This window comes from Zonotrichia albicollis, chromosome 15, assembly GCF_047830755.1.
Source record: "Zonotrichia albicollis isolate bZonAlb1 chromosome 15, bZonAlb1.hap1, whole genome shotgun sequence".
Lineage (NCBI taxonomy): Eukaryota > Metazoa > Chordata > Aves > Passeriformes > Passerellidae > Zonotrichia > Zonotrichia albicollis.
The window spans coordinates 14533485-14554503 of NC_133833.1; the positions used below are offsets into that span (position 1 = coordinate 14533485).

Below are 21019 nucleotides of genomic sequence, written 5' to 3' on the forward strand. Positions count from 1 at the left end.
AGCTTCCTCAACAGAGTTTCAACTTTCAGGGAGGAAACAAGGAATTTTCTATTTTCCTTAGAAAACTTTCTGTCCTGAAAAAGACTTAAAGAAATGGTGAGGTATGTGAGGGTGATGACTCTGCCCACTGTTTTGTGTGGAAGTAACTGCATAAATAAACCAACTTGAAATAAAAACCTCCACGGATGAAGGGTGTAACTCTTGCCCACCTTAATTCCTTAGACCAGTGCTGGGGTTTGTTCTCTGCTGTAAGAACAGGATTTTGCGCTTGCTGTGTACTTGGCTCTGATGCCCTTTCCTCCTGCAGCTAAGGAAGGATTTGGCTCCCCAATCCATTCATTAGGAGTTAGAGGCAGGAATTTTTCAGACAAGGTGGGAGCTGAGTGAGATGAAGTGGCAGTGGGTTCCACGGGCTGCAGAAGCATCATCATGGGAATCTGTCCAGAGGAAGCTCCAGCAGCTGTGCAGAGCTGAGAGCTGGGTGGGGAAGGGGATGGCAGTGGGAGCAATTCCTGTGGGAGTTTTGGCCTTTGAGTTCACTTTTGGGGTGAATCCAGAGGGTAAAAGAAGGGATGTGCAGAGAGCCCAGTCCTGCAGAATCCCGTCAGGCCATCAGAAAAGTGTTGCAAATTGATCCCAGTTTGCAGGTGAAATGTCTTTATTTTAGGTAATTTACTTTCAAAAGAAAATAGTATTAACTAGGTATATTAGAGAAGCAGATTTGTAAATGAGTGCTAGAAAGGAGCAATTTTCCTCTGGGCTGTTGCTTTACAGGGAAACCTAATAAGGGAGAGCAAGGTGGAACAAGAAAATAAAAACAAGGCAACTTTTAGGCCAAGTAGTGAATGGGAAGAAGGGATTTGCTGCAACAGGGATTGGGAGGAGTGAGGAAGATAATTACCACTGGTTAGAAAGTTACTACTCAACCCAGAATAATCTAAAAGGAATCGTTCTGCCTCAAGATCTGTTTTTGACAGAATAACAGTATAAAGTGGATTTTCTAGGGACAGAAAAGATTAAGAACTTTTAGATGAGGCTTGTTGTCTGTAAATGGAGATAATGGGAGCTGCGGGAAATTTAGCCGACTTTAGTAAACATAACATGACTTTCAATGTCATTTTAGGGGAAAATAAAGAGCTAAATCCTTTTCTAAGCTAGTATGGTTAAGATTAGACCAATTCAAGCAAATCTGTGGTAAAGGTTAAAGTGATTTTCCTGTAGAAATATATATAAAAATTGCACATGCAAGGAGAGAGACTGGCAGTGTGTGCTCCATGTGATTGCTAGTTTAAATTGAGAAATAATGTCATGTTATAAAAACCAGAGGAGATGGTTATCAAAAATCAGGAGAAGGATGTAGCATGGCAGTGTTAAACAGTTTGGATAAACAGTGATTGCTAAACTGCAGTGGAATATCCAGAGGACAGGACTCTCAACTGCATTTGTTGTACTAAGCAGAAGATCAAACAAATATTAAATCTTGTAAGGATTTCATTTGAGGTTTATTTAACTTGAAACTATGAGTAAAGCACAGACTTGATGCTTTAAGGTGACATAGTGCCTTCAATTCAGTATATTGTCCTTAATTCATGTTCTAAAAGGCTTGGCTTGGTCTTTTGCACGTCCAAGATGTCCTCACTCAAGCAGCCTTTGGAAATATACTAAAAATTACTTTTGGGAATTTTGAATTGACAATAAGTCTTCAAGAAAGTACTGCTTTGTTTAGAGAAGAGTCTCCTACTTCCTGCAAACATAAAATGATAGAAATTTAAAAGAATGGGTGTGGTTTGAAATGTGGCTTTGTCTTCACAGTTTCTTTTTGGAGAGGTGACATGAAAAGTTCAAATCCAAGTCTGAGGGCCGGTTAAAAGAGTGGAATTTCTAAGATGTAGCATCCTCTGAAATCAAAACTTTCCAGCCTGGTCCTGGTCTGGGGTCCAGCGCTGACCTAAGCCATGGTCAGAGATGGTCACTGCAGCCAACCTGAAGATGTCCAAGATGTCCTCACCCAAGCTGGCTCCCACAGCAGCCTATGGAAATATACTAAAAATTGGTTTTGGCAGTTTTGTATTGACAATAAGTCCTTAAGAACAGTTTTTAAGATGTAGCATCTCTGAAGTCAACCCTTTCCAGCCTGGTGCTGGTTTGGTGTCCAGCGCTGACCTAAGCCATGGTCAGAAATGGTCACTGCAGCCAGCCTAAGCCCAGGGGTGGTGCCACACGGTCCTGGCATGGCTCTGGTCCTTTTGTGCTTGTGTGCTCACAGCTGCCACGGTGCAAGAGAAGCAGCCAGGCTGGGATTCCCCTCCCCCATGACAGGGCAGGGTATCAGAGCTGAGAAAAGAGGAAGGAAGCTCGGAGAGGCAGCAGATCTCACCGAGCCCTCGCCGCCGCCTGCTCGTCCCGGGCCCGCGGCGCTTCCGGGGCCTGCCTGGTCCCCCCCGAGCTCTGCACCCCAGAGAGGGCTCTGCCCATCCCTGGCAGCCCCTGGATTCTCTGCCATGGCAAGGTGGCACAGGACAGACAAGAGTGGCGTGGGTAAGTAGCTCGTGGAGCTGCCATTTGAGCGTTGTCTTGGTGTCCTCCAGGCAGGATGTGGGCAGGTGTTGTCTCTGCTGTGATGGGTTAGCGCCGTCCCCTTCACAAGCAGGGAGCAACTAAAGGATCAAATTTGTACCAAGTTTTGATCTGTCCAACAGAATGAAGAACTCTAGAGTCAGCTTTCCACTTTGACAGCAATGCAGCTTTTCCCACCTTTGTGTGCTAGAAGCAGACTGAGCAATTAATGTGCCATATAATGTACAATGACCAGAATTATAGGGAACAAATGTAGGGGAAGGGGAATCCTACAGCTGCTTCTGCAAAATTGTCACTTATGGTCAGTGCTACAGAAAGAATCTGGGTCTGAGTTGGTAAGTTGTACTTTTTGGAAGGTAATAATCTTAAAATGAATTATGTTAATTTGTATTAAAGACAGAATTGCTGCTTTTAAAAAGCCTTAAACAAGTAGGAATCAAAGCTAAAGCACTTGAAAGATGCATGTTAGTACTTAGTTATTAACCTTCTAAATGCTTCCAAAAGAATTACATTTTATGTAGGCCATAGTTTTTTGTGATATGCATTAAAAACCCAACTGGCTTCATGAAATAAAATGCAACACCAAGAAATTAACAAGAAGAAAATAACATGGTGTTCAATGTCCATGGCCAGCAGTAGCAGAACTGCGAAATGGAAGTAGCCTGTTCTTGTGGCGGTTTACGTTACAAAATAAAAGGTGTCAATTTTCTGTTTCAATTTTACAAATAGTAGAAAGCATATAATTTTTGCACTTGTAGTAGTCTCTGTGGTATTTGAAAGGTACAGCAAACCTCACGCAGCAAAAAACCACCTTGTGAAACACAATCTTTCAAAAACTAATGGCAGTCCAGCAATGTTTGTTTTCATGTCCAGAACAGTGCAATTTACTCTAGAGTGGGTCACTGGGAAGAACTGGCACTGCAGCCCTGCTGCTGTTTCCTTTCCCCTCGGTAGCTGCCCTGCTGCTCTCACTGTAGCAGAGCTGGGTGTAAGAGACAACCCGGGCACCTGCGGTGGGTGAGAATGCTGGCCCCAAATCCATGTCCTGGGCTAAAGAAAGGTTTTCCATCAAACACCCTATAACACTCCTTATATTTGTATGCAAACATCACAGCTGTAGTGGTGTCTGTGGTTTAATGTGTCACAAATCAAAATAAACAAGAATCAAAATGGACTTCCCCACAAGATTAGAATAGTAATGGAAGTGGGCATACATGTCGTTTATGGTAGGTTTTTTTCAGTTAGAGCATTCTGTCTCTGTTTTTGCGCAATTGCTAGAATTTAATAGGTGAGCATAAATTCAACAACATTTAGCTTATACCCTTTCTTAGCCAAACTGGTGGCTCACCTTTTATTTTGCTCTATCTTGGAAACCAAATGTATTTCATTATATATGTTGGTGAGAAAAAATGGCAGACTCGTGCACTCAGAATAATTAAAACAATCAAACCAACCCAAACAAGTATATACCACCATCACTGGCACTCCTCTCCCAGAACTTAAATAAATGTATATTCTTAGATATTGTCAGGAAAATAGTGTGGTTGCCAAATTTCAAGTAAATGAAACTCATGGAATAGTGAGGCCTTGAACAAGGGCTGTTGAAAACTATGGTCACAAATAAAGAGGGTTTTGAATTTTCAGTCTTTTGTAAACGTGCCTCTTGTGTCTGAGGGAAATAAGAAAAATGGGCAAACTGAATCTTCTGAGTCATAAGTTCTGTGAAAATTCATGAGCTTTTGGAATAATTCACACCAGAAGCTTTTTGAAGATATAGGGCGATTTTGTCTTGTGTGTCTTTCGAAATCTTTGGGTTTAAGTCTCTGATTACAAACCTCATGTTGAATTTAAAGTCTCCTTTTAGAAGTGTGCCTGATGCCTTCAGTTTCTGCTGATGAGCAGGGTTTCAGTTTGAGAATATTGAGCCCATTGTGCTCTGGACGAGCAGAGCACACTGCAGGGTGGATCTGGAGGATCTCACCATCCCTTGGTCATGGTAAATTGCAGTCTCTTGTGCCCACTTTTGGGCTTTACTTAACTAAAAATGGAGTAGTCCAGGTAGCAGGTACTCAGCTATGCACGAGGAAAATACAATCCTGATTTTTGCACATGAAATCTGCTCTTAGTCTTGCAACATTCCCAGGACAAATTTGTGTTATTCCTATGGACATGACAGGATGGAATAGTCATGGCACTGCTTTGGGTGGCAGTTTCCTGATGGGAAGTCTTTGCCAGTTATCAGACTTTGAGCAAAGTCACAAACTGGTGAATTGTTAACATTCTAAACTCAAGAATCAGATTTACTCCTGTTCTGCTGAATCTGAAAATGAATATGTCTCCTTTTGAAGCAAAATTATGGGAAAGAGTGGGTGACTTCTTTGAAGGTGTAGAAAAGCACCTGCTCAGCCTGAGTACACAGGGCTGAGACTGGCTTCTCTGATTTCTTCTGCTGAAGTCCTCTGAAATTATTCTACATCTCTGAAACCTGAATAGGTTGAGGTGTAAGGGAGCAGAGCTTTGTTCAGGGCAGGTTTCCTCCATGAAATACTCCTCCTGAACCCAATAAACTGTTCCAGCTCCTTAGGAAACAGCAAAAGCTGGGGAAATATTTTTATCCATGGTCCTTCATGAAAAGGAAAAATCAGAGATAAATGCCCTGTTCTTCATGAAGAGTTCTAAGAAAAATGGCTCTGCTGCAATTTTATCTGAGAAGATAGAGTCAGAGACAATATCTTTATATGAGTTTGGTATGTTAGAGCTTCCTGGTTCTTGTAATTCATCTTGGCTTTATCTTGTTTAAGAAGAAAATAAATGGCTCAGGTCAGCTAAAACCTCCATCTGGCCCCATGGGTGAGCAGGTAAGGAAATCTGTATTCAGTTGTTTTCTCTCATTACCTGGGAACTGCAGAGTTACCCTTTGAGCATGATTTGCAATGAATTAATCAGCTTCTAACCACCCCAGAGGTTTAGGACAAATTTCTGACCTGTCTCAGAGCTGTGTCCACATTCTGAACATTCAGGCACACTTGCTCTGTGAGGTTTTGGGAGACATCCTTAACTTGGGATACTGGAACACTTTTTTTCCAGAAGTCAAGAAATACTGTTAGAATTGTATAATATTTTCACCTGGAGTTTATCTGTCTCCTTGCTGAATAATTTCACCCTGTTCTCATGGGAAGAAAATGGTAACTGGACACTAAGAACTGTTCTTTTATGGGTACTTGGCTACTTATAAAAGTGGAGCTGCATACTTAAAAAATAAAACAGGGTGCTTGCTGAGCCTGTTAATTAGCAGTTTTTTGAATGTGCAGAACACATCATGAGTTACTGCATCAGGATCATACCAAATTGTCCTTCTGTTGTGGTAAAGTGAAATTAGGAGCTGGTTCTGCAATACCTTAGAATTTTATTTTATTCAAATTCTGTGTAAGAGTGGAAAAGTAGCCAAGGAAAACAACTTGTAACACGGCTTGTGACAGACAGGTGAGTCTCAAAATGAAACAATGTAATGCTTCTATTCTTCATTAAGGTCAGGACAGGGACTGCACGTGATAATAAATGGCTTCAGTGTTGCAGGTTGTGGGATTTTCCTCATTTACGGTTCCCATCTTGCAGTAGCTTAGAGATTAATCATGTAAATGGAAAAAAATATGGGTCTTTAACTCTGAGGAAATGTATTTTCTTGAGGAAGGGGTTCTGTTACCTGGGATATTGTGACTCTTCTAGAGTGTTTTGTGTGTAAAAACTCCCTAACAAGGTCTACAGTATGAGGGGGTTTGGGGTAGGTTTTTCTTTTTTCTACTGGCCATTTTCTAATTTGAGGAGGACATGTAATTCAAATTAGGGCAGGTTAACAGTTTTCTGTCTCCATAACCACGTGTACAGGAGTGCACTCACATATTTATCTGGTGAGGAGAATGCGTATCAGACCCAGCAGATCTGGCTGCAGTAGGTGGGGAGGAGCTCAATGGAAACAGAAGGATTTCCCTCAGTGTTTCCTGCTGAGATGGACACTGGTAGATGTCTTTGGGTGACACAAAGCCCCCAGAAATGCTGATGGTGTTTGCAGCAGGTTGTGTTTGGCTGGGCAGGAAAGGATCCTCTGGGAACTTCTCCTGGACACAATGGGAACTGCTCCCACCCCTGAGGGACCATTCAAAGCCATCTGGGCTGGAGCAGGGCTCCCTTTGCAAGGCTGCCTCTGTCAGCACTCTGAGCTGGCATTTCCCCCTGATCCCTGAGGAATATTGGTGTTGTGGTGTGCTGGCCTTCAGCTCTGCTTCCCAGGGAGCTCAGAATCCTAGGGGCTTGCACTGGGCTCTTTGTTGGCTGAGCTGTGTGCGTGCCATCAAATCACCACAGAGGTTATGGTGAGCTCTGGAGATTGTTTTCCTTCTTTGCTCATTCAGGGGAAAATCTTCCAGCTGTTTTCAGTGAGCTGTAAGGTCCCTGTTTAGGAACACTGCTGTAAAATTGGAGTTTCTGGGCATTCTCTGCCATCCTGGGGGAATCCTGCAGCACCCGTGTGCAGATTCACTGCTGCTGGGGACACCTCAGCCTGGGCTGGGGAGGGCAGCTGCCACCCAGATCTCCCTCTGATCTTATTGCCAAGGCTTCAGCAGCTCCTGAGGTCACTGGTTGCTGTTGGGATTTGATGTGAATGCTGGGTCATTTCTGTGCCTGGGGGCTGCTGACTCATTTTGTATTTATGGTTGGGATGCAAGATGCCAGGGAGAGGAGGAGTAGGAGAGGTCTTCAGAGTGATTTCAAAGGGCTTTTATTTCCACTCACTGGAGAGTTTATTTTTAAGAAAGCCAACAACCCGTTGTATCCCACCAAAAACCTGGAATTCCTCATGGGATTTTCATGCACTGTTTTTGAAGAGAATAATGAGTTAAATGTGTTTGTGCACACAACAACCCTGAGGATCTTGTAAGAGGGAGGAGGAAAGGGAACCCTGCTTTTGGCTGGTGAGCTCTGAGGTGACACTCACAAATAGTTTGTAAGGGAAATTACATCATTTACACCTGACAGAAAACATAATAACTGGATAGAATAGTCAAACTTTTATTCACAGTTAACAGCTAAAAGAAAAGCAGGTGTGATGATCAAGCTCTTTGGTGCTGTAGATAAGATGGATGTAGCTGCTGGTGTTATTTGTTACATTTTTTGCAAGGTGGTTTGGGATGTGGTTTGGTAGATAAGTCTATAGCCCAAAACTTTGTACAGGGATTTTTAAACTCATCCTACCAAACAATCCAAGTTCTGCAGTAAGAGATCTCTTGTTAAGTTTCCACTTACTCATTTAGAAATCTCTAAGCTATACAGCCACTTCCTTTGCCAGCTTGTTGCTGCACCTTTCAAAACATTCAGGGCTATTAATGAAGTCTTAGGAGAGCAAAACTGAAATACAGTGTAAATAAATGACTCAGTCATTTGCATCTGTATTTTGAGACAGCTACAACTAAGTAGAGCAGTGCATATTTTGAAATCTAAAGTATTTACTGGTCAACAGCAATCTTGATCTCCATGAACTTTTCAGGAAGATGGGACAAGAGCATGGGAATGCCCCCACTTCCCAAACACTCCAGGGAAGTGTATCCTCAAATGTCATCACAACTTTGCAGGGTTGTTTGTCACCCTCCCCTTCTGGAAAAAAGACTAGTCAGAATGGAATTACACATGTACTACACCAAATAAACTCAATTTTGTGTTGGGCTAAGGCAGCTCTGAGGAACTGTTTTCAATGTTCTTTTGAATAAATGGCTGAATCTGAGCAGCAGAGTCTCACTTCAAAGTTATAATTCTCTTATTTCTCCCCATATGTTGAATGATTCAAGCCTTGCTCTCCTCTCTCAGGAGAAGGAGCTGCTGGGAACTGTTTTATGTCAAAAAAACCAAGAATTTATTCTTGGTTCAATAAGCCTCCTCAATCTGAAATTCCTTCTAATTTCTGTTCCAGAAAGATAACAAAATTATGGCAAAAGAGACAAGACACATAATTTATGGAGTACTTGTAAAATGAAGAGGATGAATCTATTTAGCTCTACACTCCCACTTCAGGCATTTTCCTGGAAGGCAATTTATTTTGGGACTTTAATAATTTAAGTAAAACAAGTAAAATGTTTAAATGAAATGCATCATTATACATGTTGGACTAGCAAAGATGAATGTCCTGCTTTAGAAACCTGGAGAGGGGAGCAAAAGGAATGCAGGGAGGTGCTGAAGGTGAACTGATTTACAGATCAGCTTTCCCTCATCCAAAACCCTTCAGGTTTGGCTGCTGGGGGCACTGCTGGGTTCTGCTCCCCAAAACCTTTCCTGCACACCTGGGCTCACCTTCAGCAGCTGTTCTCCTCTGCACACCTGAATTGGGGTTTCAGATATTTGTATTTCAGCCAGTTTCCCTCTGTGAATGCAGCTCCGATCAGCTCTCCTGCTCTAATGCTGTTGTAGGAGTTTTTTACCAAGCCTGTGAAGAAAAAAGCTTACAGAGGCATGGTTACCATAGGAGCCCACATCCTGTAGCTCTGGAACATAACTGGTGAAGAGCTCGTGTTCTTGAGTTCTCTCTGAAATGCTGGTGTTTCTTAACCACATATAGATAAGTTTCTGATTAGGACATTTTCAAAATCCACTGCTCCTGTGTTCCTTTCAGAGTCATACAGAGAATACAGAAAATTATGAACCTCAGTTCTGTTTCTGTATGAAACACAGGTTCATGTTAAATTAAAGCATCTAAACCCAGGAAAGAATTCAGTAAATTCAATTTTCACAAGCATCTCTGTGACCTTTCCTACCAGTGTAGCAATAAATTTCTATAAACTGTGTGCTTAAATCCTTGGCCCAGTAGATAAACAATTCTCCAGTATTGTGCCTGTGTATTTATCAAAGACCTGCATCTAAACAGGGCTCCTAAATCCTGTGCACAGCAGTGCTGATCAATAGCTGGTGTCCCTGTTCTTGCTGACTTTTCTGGGGGGTTCTTTTGTTTGGTTTTTGCTTTCACCACTGGCCCCTTGCACCACCTTTCCATTCTCATGAGAAAGGAGATTATTTAATGCTGACAAAGGGAGCTCCTTGATAGAATTATAGTTCTGTTTGTCTAGCCTGGTGTATTGATCCCAGTATCCAAACCTTAATAACCACGTGTGGATCTCAGTTTCATTGTGCGCTGTGGCCGTATTGAAAAATATTGTTTTCATCTTTAATTTTCCAGCTATATACAATTTCAAAGGCACAGGGGTACCACAGCTATCTCTACAGATTGGTGATGTGGTGCATATCCTGGAGTCCTGTGAAGGTAAGTCACATTTTCCATCTCTTTGTGAATAACACAATCCTTTCACCTCACAGCAGTTCCCTGTATTACATCAGTAGCTTTCTAATGCCCTTGTTTTTGGTGGTGTGTTGTATTTTGAGGAAGAACCTAATCTTTTCTGAAGAGCCAAAATTAGACATATTACAGTAGATGTGGTTTTTAGGGATGCCTTTACCAAATGAGGAAGTCATCAAGGTGAATGTGGAGTTTGTGAAGTTTCTGCCAGCTTGTGATACACCTCAGGGGAGTTACATTAAATTTGATTTAAGGTTTAAAGGAGTACACTTTCAGCCTCTAAACTAAATATTTGTTGCTAGGAGATATTGAGCACCCTCATCATCCTGTTGAATAATGAGGAGACCCAGTTAAAGAAATCTGAGTGTCAGCATGACAGAAACAGTTCTGAAAGCCATCTAAAATACTGAACATGTTAAGCAGCAGAATTCCATGATGGACAAGCACAAGTTGTGCATGATGAACAGTCAGTATCTTCCAATCCCATTGATTCTCTAAGTCTGACAGAGCTGCTGAGGCTCCATTAGTAAAATGGGAACCTCATAATTAAAGCAAGGAGAGTGGAGTTATTATTACTAATTCAGCAGTTATGTACCTGCAAATGGCACTGCAAGAGTGATTTGCTATTTGACCACATCAAGAGTTTTAAAAAAATTTACAAATTGCTTAAAGTTTTGAAAAATGTATTTTAAAATTAACTTCTTCAACCCACTTCTGTTGATAGAACGTGTGTTATACTGACTGCAGTTGTGTTAGAGAGAGGCCAGTGGCTGCAGGGCACAGTGGCAGAGGCAGCTCAGTGCTGGGACACCTGGTGTGCAGTGGGCACGAGGCTGCAAAGGCTTTGGGGCTGTTTGAACCCTGCCCGTTCCACCCCACAGAGCTCTGGGTTGTTTTGTCAGGAAACAACAAAGGATTTGAGGGAGGAGCACCTGAAAAACCATGTAACAAAATACTGGAGCACAAAAACATAATTGTTCTCTTCTGTTTGTAAGATTAATTCAATATTTTTAATCATCAGTGGAAACATCGGTGTCATTCAGAAGTCAACAGAGTCACAGTGATTCATGTCCTCTCCTAAAAAACGTAATCTTCAAGCCTCCATTCTAAACATTTTGACCAAGAACAAAACACACACACGCAAATCAGGAACCTCCTCATCCCTGTGTTGTGTGTTAGTTGCTGAAATTGCATTTCAGGCTTTGGATTCCTGGCGTCCCTTTGTTGTCAGCCCAGCCTAGTGAGTGGAGTGCTGATTTTATGGGATTATTTTTTATCTAAAAGTCTTTTCTGAACCTCCTGCCCTTGATATGCTCTGTCATGCCTTGCTTTATGAAATATGTTTGTCAAGGAATAAGAGGAATCCTTCTCATTGTGGGAGTGAAGTTCATTTTTTATCAGATATCTGTAAATTTGCTGCCTGCTGCAGCTGGTGAGCAACCAACAGTGACAGGATTCTTCCTGTGCTCCTTTTATGTCCTCTTTAGTTGGTTTTGCATGCACAAAATTTATGCACAGAACACATATGTGCTGTCACAGCAAATGGGATGAAACCAATTTTACACACTTGGTTGTAAATTGAGTCTATGTGCAAATAATTCAGTTTCAGCAGTAAGATGGAATTTTATTGTTGATAAAACACTAAGGGAAAATAATCCCACTGCAGAACAACCTAAAAAATCTGTCCTGAGTCTTTCTCTGAGGTAAGCAATCATCCTCTGACTTTTAGCATTGCCTTTCTGACTGTGCTGTTTGGCATTTGGGATTTATTTTTATTCCTTTAGGCTTTGATTGCCTGGCCGCAATACCTGTGAGAGAAAGGGTGATAGCAAAGAGATCATATCTGCTCATGAAATTACAATTAGAGAATGTCTGCTTTTGGTCCTAAATTCTTTCTGTGGATGAAAAATGTAGTTTTCAACAGACTTAAACATTGTTGCTGCGCAGGTGATTTTTCATGGTGGGCTGTGTGCACAGTGGGTGTGGCCCCTGATCTTATTTAGTAAGGCTGAACTCTGCTTTTTGTGTTTTTTGTGGTTTATTGAGGCTGAACTGTGGAATAGCTGGAAGAAAGCCTGAATGAATTTTTAACTTACCACTGCTGCAGTTCTGCCCTCCCGCCTTTCTGCAGGATTTTCTAGTTACCAATGCAACATGAGCCCAATAATGGCTCTGAGTTCTCTTGACATTCCAATTTGCATTTACACCAAGAAGCTGCTTATTATGGTTGTGTCCAAAAGCCATAGTTTCTCATGGCACAAAAATTACTTAATCTGATAACATTGAAGGAAATTGGATCTGTAACAACCGTGTGCTGCACTGGATTAATGCTGGGCCTGGAACAGTAAGAGCTCCATGGGCTCCCCAGGACCATGGGGGATTTTGGCTAATGCAATTTAGGGGTGTGCACATATCACTTTGCAAAACAAATATCTTATTCTACCTTTTCAATGTGAACATGGGCTGTTAAATTCTGTGTACAATTATCTGCACTTACTGTGCAAGGCTTGAAAGCAGACAATACAATCATATTTGATAATATGCAAGTCATGTTCAATAGAATCCCTGCTCTCACTTGAAGCTCTGTATGTTTGAAGTCACTATTAATTTTTACAAATACCATGCTAAGTATTTTTTATGTGAAATAAACCCCGTTACTTTATTGTGTGCTTTGTAATGCATGGGTTTTTTGTCATACCAAGTGATTTTTCTTCTTTTTAGATTGGTACAGGGGTTACTTAGTGAGGTACAAAGGAGCAGAGGTAAGACCACGTTGTCCTTTCCTGTGAGACTGTTCTGAAGGGGGCAGCCCTTGAAGTGGGTATTTTAAATTTCTGCCTGGATAGTCCTGATCTCTCTGTGCTGGTCTCTCAAGTCAGCTCTTTCCACTCTTTCCTTTCAAGATGAGTAAAATGATCAGCATTCATCCTGGACAATGTTGTTAAATAGAAGTGGGAGCTGGGAAAAGCAAATCAATGAAGAAGAAATGACTGTGCCTTCAGGTTAACAACTCTTGAAGCCACCATTTCAGTTGAATTTTGACTCAATTTCCTGCTAGATGTGCTTGTTTCTGTACTTTCTCCAAGGATTTTTTAGGTCACAAACAATATAAACAACTTGTATGAGGCTTAAGTTCTTAAATATCTCTTATGTACAAAAATCATATTGGTTTCTTTTAAAGTCAGTACTCTCAGACCTGAAAATTGGAAGTCCCACAGAGGAAAAGTTTTTACCCTGGGTATGATCACTCCTGAGCTATGTAGCAAGAGAATTACTTCTAGTTTCAACTGCACTTTTCTAGAAGAAAAGCATTTTTGTTTGTAACTTCTTGATATAAGACCTTCTAGGGAGTTGCAATGCAAATGTATTAAAGCGCTGCACCTGTGTTTTAATTACTTTGACATTTCTTGTGACTGAAAATGTTATAACCATTTATTCTACATAACATTACTATTTTTTTCAATTAAAATTTAGCCTAAAAATAAGAAGGGAAATATTTACCAAAACTAACCACTTCCTTTTAACTAATTCTTGATTAATTCCTAATATTGCTAAAGGGCTTCAAGATCATCATGCATAACATGCTTTAAAAAGTATTATTAATTTCATGTACTAAGATATGACTAAAATTACCATTACTGGGACCTTCTTCTTTTGCTTTGCTTCTTCATGGACTTTTTTGAACTTTAATCTTAATGAAAAAGAAGTGGAAGTGATAAGACAATTGTGTTTTGATTAAGATCCAGTGCTTAAAAGAAAATGGTTATAAAAGCTGCAATTTGATTCAGAGAAAAGCTTTGTAAAGTAATACATATGGTATTGAATTATTGTGGTACTTGAAGTACCATATGTGAGTTATTGAATTGAGAGTCCAGAAAGGATCTAAGTGAATTACCAAGGTGAGATTTGCCAGTTCAGGGAAGAATTCTCATGGACAGAGTGAATGTCAAACTTTCTTTTAGGGTGATTTGAGACATTTCAGCTTTTGTAGAGCAAGGACAATCACATTAGAACTACTGGTTTGGTGCCCATTTATCTTCTACAGAGGTCAGTTAAAATAGATATGAGATGATGCGCAGACACAATGTTATTTTATTGAATTTAAATTGTATTTAATTAAATGGTATTTAATTGAACTGTTTTCTGGAGTGGAAAATGGTGTTACTTAGGAAGAAAGATGCCTATGCACTCTACATTTGAAGAGAAATGAAAAACTTCAATTATTTGTCTGTCAAATAGAAATCATCCATCTGAGCAGAAAGCTAAATAACCAGGAGTTAGTTTGGATATTAAAGTTTGTCATTACAGCTTATGTTCACAGCCATGGTTGTTACCTAAATGTTTTTGGAGAATAAGTGTGGATTTATAATTTTTTTCTCCTTCTTCAGGGAATATTTCCTAAATCCTTCATCCACATCAAGGAAGCTGCTGCTGAAAAGAAAAGGTATGGAATTTATCTGTTTTATTACATTATTGAGCTTGTCTGCTAAAGCATGAGTTTTAAGGCATTTCTGAACCTCACCCACAGTGAGTATAATATATACCCATGAAACCAGACACTCTTTGTGATCTTTCCTTCTCTTTCCCAGACATGCAGAAAATGTCATACCTGCTGAGATTCCCTTAGTCCAAGAAGTTACCACAACCCTCTGGGAATGGGGAAGCATCTGGAAGCAGCTCTATGTGGTAGGATCTTTTACATGATGTTTGTTACCTCCTAGTCCTATTAATGCACACTGGGGCCTTGTTCAAATTGGTGTCTCTTCCTACATTCAGGGCAGGGTCTGGGCGGATTTAAGAAATTGTTTTCTCACCACTAAGATTTTCTTCAGTGGCTTTGAATACCTAGTGACTTGAAATCCAGCCTTGGACTGGATCATGCTGAAGGTCTCTCCCAACCTGGGTGGTTCTGTGGTTCTGTAAAGGGAAAGATGGCATTGCTGGGGAGTGGTGTAACTTCATGCCTATTTGTATCCTGTGCATGATAAATTCTTCATAATTTTGGTTTGTAGCATTGAAATTTTCCAGATAGGAGAAAAAAAGATAATTGGGATGAATTTGAAAAAGATTCATGGTGCTCATGGACTGTTAGAACAGAAGATGTTCAAGGGTTGCTGGGTGCAAGTAGCCATTAACAATTTGCAGTTTCAAGAATTGTGCTGACTGTTCCAGGATCCCAGCCACTTGTATTTTTCTTTATCTATCTTGGGGCAAAAGGATCTTGAATGTGCTGTAGTTTTCTGAAAAATGCCACTTTTTTAATCTTCTTGATTAAGTCAGCAATGAAAACCCTACTTTATTTTCATTGAATGACACTAGAACTGCTTTAGTCACTTCTGTGTAATCTATTTATCTCTTAAATGTGTTAATACCACAATCAAGTGTTGTTGTTCCCATCAGTATCTCATGCAGAAGTTAATAGTTTTTGTAATGTTTTCTCTTAATAAGAATTTGTTAAAGCATTTTAAAATTACACAGTTAAATAAAACACAAATAACGTAATTCCCTATCCTGATACAAAATTTCATGTTATTTCTTTATGATCATGTGGGATATTCTGTCCTTAACAATTTGTGGGATGAGACATGATTATTTTGCCTACTTCTTGTTCCTGCTATCTTTTAGCACTAAATATGACATGTAGCCTTTCATTGTCAAGCCCAGTGTTTCACTTCAACTCAAAGCCTGAACCTCACTGCTGGTTTTTCTCTCTCAGGCAAACAAGAAAGCCAGGTTCCAGCAGGTGCAGTCCATGATGTGTGACTTGATGGAGTGGCGGTCACAGCTTCTGTCTGGGACTTTGCCAAAAGATGAGCTCAAAGAACTCAAGCAGAAAGTCACATCCAAAATTGACTATGGGAACAAGTAAGTGGCCTCTGGAAAGCATGATTTAGTTTAAAGCACAGCCCCAAAGAGATGATGAAGTTTTCATGTTTACTGGTTGGAATTCAAAGTGTGGTTCATACAGAATCTTCCTTTTCAGGCTTCTCCCTGTAACTCCTGTGCTGATACTGGATACCATGATGAGGCTTTTCATAGCAAAATGTTTTTTTCAAAATATTGATTTGTTTCTTCATTATAAATACATGAGCCTGTGAATGGGGAAGATTTGAGGTTAGATAACCAGCCTCTATGTACATACCACTAGCATACTTGTGATCCAAAACTTTCCATCTGTCACAAACATGGCCTATGTCCAGTAAGTGACCGTCAAAAGTGATGCTGGCAAACTGCACCAAGTGTGCAAACAAACACATCCACACCCAATTCACCAGGGAATTTCCAGGCAGAACTCTGGTTCTGGTAATAGAAGTGAAACTCCCAGGGACAGAAGAGTTACTTGACAAAGAGTCTTGTCTTCTCCTCGCAAATATAAAGTCACTGCAACTGCAACACAACATGCTTTTTAGCAAAACTTTTGGGGTTGTGTGAGGTTAATGGTGTCCCACCATCTGATGAGGTGTGGGGAGAGAGAGCTTGTTAAGAAAATCTTCACAGTACTGTTTTCACAGGCATTAGAATCTGCTTACAAACTGTGATTTGCTGTTTTAAGTGACTGTGGTTGTTGTGGCCTGAAGGCCTCTGTGCAGTTGAAAGTCTACAATTACCTGTGGCTGCACAAAAAATGACCACAAGGTGTTATGAAATTCTTAACTTGTTCGCTGTGATCTGGATGCAAATTTGTAATAAATTGTATTCATACAGAGCACACTATGAAATAGACATATCCTACTGCACTGTGTGGAGCTGAATGCTCACTCAAAACCAGAATCCACTTTGAAGTTCTCCAATCAAAGAAGCCCACTGAGATTAAGACAATATTAAAATTCATTTGCTTTCAGATTTCTGTTTTGTCAGTCTTAAATTCTTTCTGTATTATGAGACATTAAAGTGCTTCCTTTGGAAGAGTGGGGGTGAAGGGGTTATTTAAAATGATTTGGATTGGGAGCTGTAAAGTGTCCATAAGCTCCTGAAAGGCTGGGGTTAAGTTGTGTAGTGTGAAGGAAACTTGCCAAACTGTGGAGAAGGAATAAAGGGGAAATGACAATGGGGGCTGAGGGGAAAAAGAGGGAAATTGCGGGAGAGGGAAAAAGAGTGGCAGGAAAAAAGGCACAATTAGTGTGAGAGCAGGGCATAAGAGAGCAAAGTTTTGGGACAGAAAGGGTGAAGGAGCAACATAAAAGCAGAATGTAACAGGAAGACCCTGAACATCTTGATTATAAACATTGAGTGTTAAAAGCTAAAAGCAATGAAGACTGCTAGAAATCATTTAACAGGGTGGGTCTGTTTTATGTGAGAGGCATTTCAATGCTTTGGTGACGTTTCTTAAAATTCCTAAATATTGGACAGCAGCTTAAAAAATCACGGTGTATAGTTAAATTTTTCTTCATTAAATACTGTTGCATGTATTTACGTTTTATAATTTTAAGTGTCTCCTTGTTTGTTACATTTCTAAGCTTTCTTTATTTGGAAGGAAATAACCCTACCATTATGCCTTTTGTATTTTCACAGAGTACTTGAGCTCGACCTAATAGTTAGAGATGAGGATGGAAATATCTTGGATCCAGATAAAACCAGTGTTATCAGCCTGTTTCATGCACATGAAGAAGCAACCAATAAAATCACTGAGAGAATTAAGGAGGAAATGGTAGGAATGGCTGGCTAAACTTTGCTTCCTTTGCTACAGTCCAAAAAAAGCTTGTCTAAGGGTTGAAGGATGGAACCATAAAATTTGGTGGAAACTTTTTCCTCTGACTTAAGAGTAGATCTACAGTCTTACGTTATAAATATGGCTAAGCCTCAAATTGAATTGAATTTGTGCAGTGGGTTTGGGCTGTGGGCTGGGCTGAAAGTTCATGTCTAAAGGTGGTTCTAAATCCATTCTTGAGCTCCTAAATTGAAATATGTCTCCACTCCATCCCTGGACTACTCAATACTCTGAATTGCACAGGGTATAACCACACACTTGGAGCTCAGGCTGCAAAAACTGACCACAACTTGTTTTCACAAGCTCTTGTGACTACACTGGTTATTTGCTAAGTATTGCTGCTTGCTGGTTATTCTGATGGAGCTGAAGAATTTAAGCTCACTGAAGAGGAGCTAGGGTGAATTCAGCATAATCTTCTGGACACCAGAAGTTCATGTGCCAAAGCAAAGCTGACAAGTGCATGAATTAAATCTTTTTAAATGCAAAGCAGGTGACTACACTTCCTTGACCTTTTGCAATATTAAACCTCTGCAAGGATCTGTAAGCCTCTTTGGTTCTTTTCTCCATTTATGAGAAAGTGAACTGTAAAAAGCAAGTAAATCACTAAAGAGAAAATAGTTGGTTTGTCATGACACTTCAATAACACCCATGACAAATCACTGGAAAGCACCTTGTAATTAACTGACAATATAAGGAAAATGAAACTTGGGAGTTTGTGATAGACTGTGGTGACTTATTTTTAAAATAGAGACAAACAATGGGTTTAGAAGTGTTAAGAAGCTGCTTCTTGATGGTTAAGATGGGAGGTAAGAAGAATTCAGGAGCCTATTTTTGAGTCAGTGAACCTGCTCAGCTGTGTCTTGATCTCAGCATGTTATTTGTCTCCTCTTCAAAGAGACTGACTTCCTTTTGCTACTGCTCCAGCACACTGCAACCCCTCTGTGATGTGGATCATAGGCCTTCTGCTGCAGCCCACTGTGTTCAAAAATAAATTCCTTCAGGCTTGTAGGCTTGTATCTGTGCTGACATCTTGATACTTGCTCTTTTTTTTGTGAATGGGGGGAATATTTTCCCCTTGACATCACTGTCTACTGGCTGAAGAACTGGCCTAAGACATGGGAGTCATTGAATAGCTCAAGGTGGAAGAGAATTATCTTAATTACTGAGTCCAACTCTCTGCTCTCCTTTTCAATTCTAACTATTACACATACCTAATGTACAGCTGCTTGTAGTATAGCAGCATTTTAATTCCTGGGTTATTATTAACTGATTTTCTTCCTCCTGATTAGTCAAAGGACCAGCCAGATTATGCATCATACTCCCGGATGTCTTCATCCCCCACCCACAGCCTGTATGTGTTTGTGAGGAATTTTGTCTGCAGAATTGGAGAGGATGCAGAGCTCTTTATGTCCCTGTACGACCCCCAGAAGTCAACAATTATAAGGTAAAACATCCCCCTCTGACTGCACAAGAGTAGCAAATGGAACTGGCCAAAATGAACTCATATAATTGCCAATGTGCTGTAATTATATAATAATGAAAAGAATATGTAAATAAAAGAAATGAAACCAAAAGTAAAGCAAAACTTAGACAGATCTTGTTGCTGTCTGCTACTAAAGAATTCTAAGTTTCCAAATATTTTCATAAGTAATTCCTGGATTGAACATTTCAGAAGTTTGGAAAAACCTGAACCCATTTCAAGTTTTAGAGATTGTTCTAGATGGGCAATATTGTGGTGTTTGGAGTAGAGTGCTGGAGGGGGAGTAGTGGAAAAAGAATTAAATTTATAAATTTCTGGGTAGATTAAGATTCTGTTGAGTGTTCCCATCAAATAGACTATGACAATGGTAAAGTTGCCTCAAAAAAAGGTGTCCATTTGTGTTGTGTTCAAATTACTCTTTTAAAACTTACTGTTGGTACTTGTATAGTGTTTTTCATGTCTTTTTAGTCTGGTCTTAGATTTCAATCATCACCACAGACTGTCTGTTATGCAACTTCTGTACTGTGTAAAGGGAGAATTTTTAAATCCCTTGACAGTGAGATATTTATCTTCCAAACAGTGAGAACTACTTGGTGAGATGGGGGAGTCGAGGCTTTCCAAAGGAAATTGATATGCTCAACAATCTTAAAGTGGTGTTCACAGTAAGTGTTTTCCAGTTTGCTTCCTTTGTAATTGCAAATGAAATTCTCTTCTCTGTGGTCACTGTCAGATCTTATAAAGAGTTGTCAAGATGATGAAGGAAGCAGAGGTAATCCCACATGCAGAGCAAGGTGACAAGTCACTATGTTCTTCAGGGCAGTGACAATGCTTCAGTGCCCTTTCTTTAGATCACTTTACTGCCTCTTGAATTTCTTGATGGCTTGATTTACTTAGTTTTATCTGCTGTATCTCTTGATTGTTATTATTCTGTCTATCTTACCTTATATTTTTTCAAACTGTCAGTTTTTTCATCCTTTTGATGTGCTCAGATTTTTTCATTTGTTGAGTTTTTAGGGTTTTGTTTGGTTTGGGAGTCTTTTGTTTTTTGGTTTTTTCCCCAGTGATTGTTAAGATTTATTATTGCTGCAGGTCCTGTTTTGATTTCACAACTTGCTTTTTACTCAAGTAACACCATGGTTCTTTTTTGTTTGTATCTTAGGATCTTGGAAATAAAGACCTCAGCAGAGACAAAATTTATTTAATTTGCCAGATAGTGCGAGTGGGCAGGATGGACCTGAGGGACAGCAACTCCAAGAAATACACACAAGGGCTGCGGCGGCCCTTCGGCGTGGCAGGTACTGCTGCCTCCTGTGCCATGGCTGAACCAGAAAATCAGTGATTTTTGCAGCCCTGGACTACTAAAATCTCTACCAAGACATGTCAGAATACCCATCAGCTCTATCCATTGGTTTCTGTACTTTTTGAAGTCTGTAAAGACTGCACCTACATTGGTGTTTTAGTTCAAGTCCGAAATCCGTTTTTGAATTTCATTTCCCAATTATTCATAGAGTGCCAAGCTGTGGGAGTGAAAGCACAGAAGCAATTTAATGATAGATTCCCTTGCAGATGAAATAAAGTCAGTGCTTATGTCCCCAAAGCTCTGATACTTGTATTCCCAAGTTAGTCTGAGCTCTCCCTCTCTCTCCACAGCAGTATATTTGTAGTGTGGACTCTGCAAAATGCTCTGCCCCACAAACTCAGCCCTGCTGCTGAAAAATCCACATTTACCTTGAGGCACAATGTTCAGAGATAAGAGAAGCTATTCTGAAACACCCTTCTATGTTCTGATGATTTTTCTTTTATTCTTCTAGTCATGGATATTACAGATATCATAAAAGGAAAATCTGAAAGTGATGAAGAGAAGCAGCACTTCATTCCCTTTAATCCGTAAGAGTGTCATAGATACCTTTTTTTATAT

At 40.1% G+C, this 21019-nt stretch overlaps 1 protein-coding gene across 1 annotated transcript in view; it reads left to right on the forward strand.

Moving 5' to 3' along the window:
- Positions 1 to 2297: 2297 nt before the first annotated feature.
- The window catches only part of DOCK2 (dedicator of cytokinesis 2), a 160775-nt gene continuing 142053 nt past the window's right edge, over positions 2298 to 21019 (forward strand). Inside the window, exons 1-11 of the mRNA XM_074552037.1 lie at positions 2298 to 2538; positions 9797 to 9880; positions 12635 to 12675; positions 14302 to 14357; positions 14503 to 14599; positions 15630 to 15778; positions 17426 to 17561; positions 18911 to 19065; positions 19682 to 19763; positions 20261 to 20396; positions 20913 to 20988. Coding sequence (XP_074408138.1) covers positions 2313 to 2538; positions 9797 to 9880; positions 12635 to 12675; positions 14302 to 14357; positions 14503 to 14599; positions 15630 to 15778; positions 17426 to 17561; positions 18911 to 19065; positions 19682 to 19763; positions 20261 to 20396; positions 20913 to 20988 — 1238 coding nt within the window. The 5' untranslated portion in view covers positions 2298 to 2312. The remainder of the gene's footprint in view (positions 2539 to 9796; positions 9881 to 12634; positions 12676 to 14301; positions 14358 to 14502; positions 14600 to 15629; positions 15779 to 17425; positions 17562 to 18910; positions 19066 to 19681; positions 19764 to 20260; positions 20397 to 20912; positions 20989 to 21019) is intronic.